Source organism: Leptonychotes weddellii, chromosome 12, assembly GCF_054177405.1.
Source record: "Leptonychotes weddellii isolate Sample4059 chromosome 12, ASM5417740v2, whole genome shotgun sequence".
In the NCBI taxonomy this organism is placed as follows: Eukaryota; Metazoa; Chordata; class Mammalia; order Carnivora; family Phocidae; genus Leptonychotes; species Leptonychotes weddellii.
The window spans coordinates 64083183-64090114 of record NC_138380.1 but is presented as its reverse complement, the minus strand read 5'-3'; the positions used below and the strand labels follow the sequence as shown (position 1 = coordinate 64090114).

The 6932-nt window shown below is 33.7% G+C and overlaps 1 protein-coding gene across 3 annotated transcripts in view; it reads left to right on the top strand.

Annotated features, from left to right (window-relative positions):
* The window catches only part of VPS50 (VPS50 subunit of EARP/GARPII complex), a 126090-nt gene that overhangs the window by 33683 nt on the left and 85475 nt on the right, over positions 1-6932 (top strand). For all 3 annotated transcript variants that reach the window (XR_014139358.1, XM_081800533.1, XM_081800532.1), the window contains 2 exons: positions 4989-5031; positions 6633-6731. Coding sequence is in view for 2 of the 3 variants with exons in the window: in XM_081800533.1 (XP_081656659.1) it covers positions 4989-5031; positions 6633-6731 (142 nt within the window). In the remaining variant the exon portion in view is untranslated. The remainder of the gene's footprint in view (positions 1-4988; positions 5032-6632; positions 6732-6932) is intronic.

Below are 6932 nucleotides of genomic sequence, written 5' to 3'. Positions count from 1 at the left end.
CCCCCCAAAATTGTTTACTTCATTCTATTCAGCTTGCAGATAGCCTTTAATAGCTTTTAGCCTTCCATCTGAGAACTGGTAAAATTTTTTGACCATAATGTAGCTTTTATTTATCCAAATGTTTATGAATAGATCCTTTTAGCATACTTTGATTAATTCACTCAAATCGCTTGAATTTGTGTTTCTAAATGATGGCTAAAAGTTTCTTTGAAGGCTGTACAGTTAATATATACACTCCTTAATCACATAATTTTTATATATGTATTTTCAATTAGTAGTAAATTGTTGTCAAAATGCACTTGTAGATTTTGAAAGCATTTTTTTTTTTAGGAGGGGGAGTGAGGTGGAGGAGGGGCAGTGGGAGAGGGAGAGAGAGAGTCTTAAGCAGGCTGCAGGCCCAGCATGGGGTCTGACACAGGGCTTGATCTTACAACCCTGAGATCATGACCTGAGCCAAAATCAGGAGTTGGATGCTTAACCGACTGAGCCACCCAGGCGCCCCTTAAAAGCATTTTAAAGCCAAAATGTTTGATTTATAGATTTTATATTTAAAATATTATACATACTATTTACATTACCATGTTTACATTAACTCTTAATACATAGGATATAGAGTCATTTTAACCATAAGTAATAGAAGCAGTAAAACCATCCAGATTTATGATAATTTTATAAACACTAAAGCCCATTTTTTCCAATTGCCGAGTTGAAGAAATCATTACTCTCAACTGTGAATGAGCTTAGGTATATTTATTTTTCCACCAAACTCAAGATACTCCTTGTAAAAATATGCTTACCAATTCTAACCTAGTTATTATTCCAGGTATTCTTGCCTTTCTATATCTGTGTCTCTGTCTTCAGCCTTAGATGAGCTTCTTAGCCTTATATGATAGAAGAGTGGAACTGCTTTAGTTCTGCTTATCTCTCTTGTCTTCTTGCTAATGCACCTGTAGACCTAGACTTCAGTGCAGTTCTTTTTCTTCTAAAACATGCTCCTTTCTCTTTTTCTATCTCTGATTATTTATTGAGGTAGAAAATAGGGGCTAAAGGAATGTGATGGGAAATTTCACTCTTTTTGTTTGAATCACAAATTTGACTCAGCAGTGAGTCAGGCAGTGAGTTTAGTTAGTCCTAGGGAGTCCTGGAGAATAAGCCACAGTCTCTGCTTAGGGGGACAGTCACAGATACTCCCATCTATCATGTGGGATGCTGGAAACAAAGCATTGTGAAACTGAACGGAACAGTCTAAAGGGAAAGACGTCCCAGAAAAGATGACATTAGGATAGGTCTGGAAAGACAGATGGATATTTGTGAGTGAGAAAAGGAGAAAGTATGTTCTAGTTCTCATGAACATTATATACAAGAACAGAGGGTATGAAGGTCTGAGGTTCTTAGGGGAATTGCCCGTAGTCCACATGACTAAAATGTAGGCACTGAAAAGTGAAGGGGAAGTTCATTTTCATGTCATTGTTAAGAATCTTACATGCTGTACTAATTTGGGGCTTTATCTTTGGTTTATTGGGGGAGCCACCAAAGGTTTTAAAGCAGTGGATTAATATGAATTTATTTCTGCTTTAATTACAAGCTGCAAACTCAGATGTCTGTAGGGACCAGGCAGGTAACTTACACGAAGCTGCTAGATGTGTGATAGCAGGAAATGATCAGGCCCACAGGACTGATCAGGCCTTGCCTGAAGCCTTTCACATATAAGCTAGAGGAAAAACTGTGTTTGCCGGATCAAGCAGAATATTGAGACCCCTGCTCAGAGCTGTCCCTGAGAGCTTTTTGGAGGATGTTGTACAATGCTTGGTATGCAGTAGGCTGATGGTGTTTGTCAAATAAATGGATGATGGATTGAAGGGTGGGTGTGGGTGTTGTGTGCAGAGATTCACTGGGAGACCATTAAGATAATTCAAGCAAAAGGTGGTAATGCTTGAGTTAGGACACATAATTGAAAAAAGAGAAGCATAGGTGGATATGAGAAATACTGAAATGGTAGAATTGTCAGGATTCACTTACCAGTTCACACATGAAGAGAGGAAAGAATTAAAGATGACCTAGAGATTTCTAGCTTAGATTGAATGGGTGGTGATGACGTGAATCAAAAGAGAGATGGGGCACCTGGGTGGCTCAGTCGTTTAGCATCTGCCTTCGGCTCAAGTCATGATCCCAGGGTCCTGGGATCGAGCCCCGCATGGGGCTCTCTGCTCAGTGGAAAGCCTGCTTCTCCCTCTCCCACTTCCCCTGCTTGTGTTCCCTCTCTCACTGTGTCTCTCTCTGTCAAATAAATAAATAAAATCTTAAAAAAAAAAAAAGAGAACGTGGGAGAAAGGACAACTGTAGGAGAAGTAGTATTGGGGGGAAGGGGGTGGAGCTGAGGAACTTTTTAATTCTAAGTGCCAAGGTACTTATCATGACTATCATTTTTGGTGTATTATTTGGGGGTCTTTAAGTCTCATTTTCATTCATTCATTCATTCATTGTTCTTGAACAGAAATTGTCCCAGAACCCTTTTTTTCTTTTAGGAAAATCTCAGTCCTGCCTACACATATTCCCTTAACCTATGTCTGTGGCTGTGGCTATTTTTCTAGGCATAAATCCTGGTTAGAGATCTTAATTTTTCTGATATCAACCCTATATTGTTGGTTGTCAAAGTACCTAGTTTTGCTCAGTCTCAGTTTTTACTAGAATAATCTCCAGTTCTCAACTTTAATCAAAAGTGTGCTTACGATAAGTAGTATTTGTAGCAAATTGTCTAATTCCTCCATATATTTGGACATTTATCCCTGAGACCATCAAAAAATGGGTACTTGTATTATTGGTTTTACTTTTCTGATACATTGCTTTATATCTACGTATCTATATATGTATCTACATATGTCTCATCACTCTGGTGTTATTTCCTCAGCTTTCATTAAAAGGTTCTGTAAGAAGCAAATGCAACGAATCCATAAATCCATTATTATATATTATATAAGGCTACTGTCAAGGGTGTTGTGCCTTAGGAGATAAAAGGTGATTGTTCCCTTTTTCAGGACTCTGGTAAAATTTTCTCCCAGAACTTAAATGCCAACAAAAGTGATTTTTGTTTCTTTGGTTTTTTGTTTTGTTTTTCCCTTGAGTGCTGGTAATTTTTTGATATTATGGACACTAAATTGTGTACTTGGACCCTCCCTATTTGTTTTGGCTGCTAGGACCTTGAGAGTCAAGTTCATAAACAGATAACAGTTGTAAAACAATACCTTGTACAATTATACTTTTCATTTGTTCTATTTTATTTTAGTTTGCCTTAATTTTTTTTGTTAAAATATTTTCTCTATGATTGTATTTATTTTGTTAGATATCACAGATCCTTTTTAATAAGGAAATACTATAATTCAAATAATATCAGTTCTGGTTTTTAATTTTTTTTCACTGACCTAGGGAAAATTAAAGGGAACAAAATCAGATTCAACTACATATCCAAAGTGTATAACTAAATAAATTTTTACAAAGTGAACATAGTTGCATAATTACATCCCAGAAATGCAAATAGAACATTTCTATTACCCCAGAAGCGTCCTTCATACCCAGTCCCAGTCATTTTTCTCCCAAGGTAACCTAACCACTGTTCTAACTTCTGTCACTACGGTTTGTTTTGCCTGGTTTGAACTTTATATAAATGTTATCATGTAGTAACTTCTATATAGTGGACTTTGTCAATTTGTTTTTGAGATTCAGGTGACACATTTTCATTGCTATAGTATTTCATCATATAAATATATTATACTTTATCCATTTAATTATTCATAGACAATTGTGTTGCTTTAAGTTTTGCCCATTACAAATAATGCTGCAAAGGTTGTGTATGCATTTGTGTAAGATACGTATCTAGGACTCCTGGAATATTGAGTGAATGTATGTTGAATTTCAGTAGATCTTACAGTTTTTCAAAGAGGTTTTATCAATTTCCCCTTCCTCCAACATTGAATTCAGTGTTCCATTTATTCTGCATCCTTGCCAACATTTGTTGATGTCATTTTTTTTATTTTTTAAAAAATATTTTTAGCTATTCTGGTTGTTTGTTATGTTGTCTTATTGTAGGTTCAGTTTGCTTTTCCTGAATGCCTACTTGGAGTGCCTGTTGTATGTTAATTGGCCAATCAGATATCTCCTTTGTCAAGTATCTGTTCAAGCCTTTTGCCCTTTATTTTTATTCTTGTTCGTTTGATCAATTTATGAATTCTTCTGTTTGTACCACACTATCTTATTGCTGTGACTTTATAACCTTTACCTATTTTAGTATATGTCCTCCAACATTGTTCTTCAAGATATTCCTCCCTATTCTTAATCATTTGAGTTTCCACATAAATTTAGAAGCAGCTTGGCATTTTCCATACACAAAGAAAGAAAAACCTGCTGGAGTTTTAATTAAAATTTTAGTTATTCTAGAAGATCATTTTGGTGAGAACTGGTATCTTAATGATATTGAAGGCTGTAGTTTGTTTCCATGGTATATATCTTCATGTATTTCAGTATTCTTTATTTTAGCTCAGTTTTGTATTGCCTATTTTTTATTAGATTTATTCCTAGGTATTTGGTTTTTTGAAATGGTATTTTAAAATTTTTTATTGTCTAGTTCTTTGTTTCTAGTATATAGAAATTGATTTTACTTTGGAAATTCTACCTTTTATCTGTATTATACTTTTTAATCTTTAAAACTTGCTATCAATTTTGATTTCTTGAATTCTTAGTTTTTATCTATCTATTCTTTAGGAGTTTCTACCTATACAATTCTGTTGCTGTCAGTTATGACTCTTTTATTCTTTCTAATTCTTTTCCTTTTATTTTTCTTGCTTTATTGCCCTGTCTGTAGAATCAACATATCTTACTGCTCATACTATTTATCTGTGAATTTATGAATTATTTATTCAGCTAGTGTATATTTTTTGAGCACTTAGTTTGTCTCTGTTAAAGATAGTCACATCTAACTCTGTTTTATTTGATAGTGAATTGAATTCAAAGCTTCAAGATACTTTAGAACAAATTGAGGTAAGAAGGATTACATCATAAGTGCTTTTCTCTTTTCAGAGGCTTTTGAATAGTACATATGCATCTTATGTTATGATTTCTGTGTTAATACCAGTGTTCTAGATCACAACACTTTATTGTTTTTTTTTTAATTTGGGATATCTGTGCATGGTTGAGTTAATGCTAATCTACTTGTAAACTCAATAATACTATTGGAGTTGGGGGCGCGTGGGTGGCTCAGTTGGTTAAGCGACTGCCTTCAGCTCAGGTCATGATCCTGCAGTCCCAGGATCGAGTCCCACATCGGGCTCCCTGCTCGGCAGGGGGTCTGCTTCTCCTTCTGACCCTCTTCCCTCTCGTGCTCTCTGTCTTTCATTCTCTCTCTCTCAAATAAATAAATAAAATCTTTAAAAAAAAAAAATACTATTGGAGTTGTGGGATCTGAAAATGGTATTTTGTATCTGAAAACACCCTATCCAGAAAGATCCCAAAACTGTTAATCATAGATTTGTTTTCATGTAAATTATAGCCAAAATGTTTACCATGTATTAATTATTTTTTGATTATTAACTTTTTTAGTTCAATGAGTTAATTTATATAAGAATAATTATTGGCTGATGAACCCTCCTAAATTCCTAAACCTTCTACTATTCATACAGTTCATCAAAATGTAGAAATGGAAAGGAAAAGATATGTCATTATGAGCATGAAGTCTTACTTTTCCTCCTACATTTATTCAGAGTTCATCTCTTTACTTGGCAATCTTTGCAAAGCAGGGTATTCATTTTAATAAATAAGAATTATTTGTTATTTTCTGGTATTTTATTTTATCATTTTTCTGATGAGCGTACTTGTAAAAACTGAGGCTGGACTTTCAAACAACCTTTTGTGAAAGTATGTTTTCATCATAAATGCAGTTATTTACTAATTGTAAGAATGGCAGTTTATTTGATAAACATAAAGATAATGCTTTGAAAATCCCTTAAGTAAATAATCATTTGAATATTGAGGACTTTCTTTTGAAAGCTCAGTGTTTCTTCACTCTGAGTATACAATATTATTCTGTACTTATGTAGAGAATCATTATTTTGAAATGAAATCATTGAAATAGAAATCCTTAAACAGTTGATGCATTTAGATATAAAAGTATGTATCTTGGGTATGTGCTTTTAAGGTCAATGTAGTTTTGTTGAGAATTACTTTTCAGTGATTATAGAAGGACTGTTACTATTTTTTAATAGTCCTATAAATTCAGTTCATATAATTGTAAGTTTTAGCAGATGTATGAGGAAACATAAAGTAAAAATAAAAAGTAAAATACTTTTAGTAACTATTACGCTTATTTTGTGTCTCTTGAAACACTAGGCATGGGTCTTTAGATTCCTCATTTATTAATGACATCTTAGTAAACTTGATTATAGTTGGTGTATAGTTGGTAATACATGAGAATTACAATTTATTTATATTTTTATTTAAATTTGTTTTTGACTGTTAAATCTAATGTGATAGTAAATATCTTTAGATAATTAATTAAAAAATGAAAAATTAGTCTTAACACTTTCCTCTCATTACCTTGGAAACAATTCCTTAACTGCCTCTTGCCTCTTGTTTTAATTCCATAGGAACAGTTGGATGTAGCTCTTTCTAAAATTTGCAAGAATTTTGACATAAACCATTATACCAAGGTTCAGCAGGCTTATCGACTTCTTGGAAAAACACAGGTTAGTTTTGAAAGAATGTTTGCTTTTTTCTTAATCAGGAATCTGTTGATCTTTATGAATGCTCAAGTCTGAATATTACTAAGGTAGTGTCCTTAAAAAGTTTCATTTAACGAAGTGCATTTTTATGCCATATTAACATAGTTTCAGTGTATGGAGTATGATTAAAACATGACAGAAGTTTGTTTTGAGCTATGAAGTGTT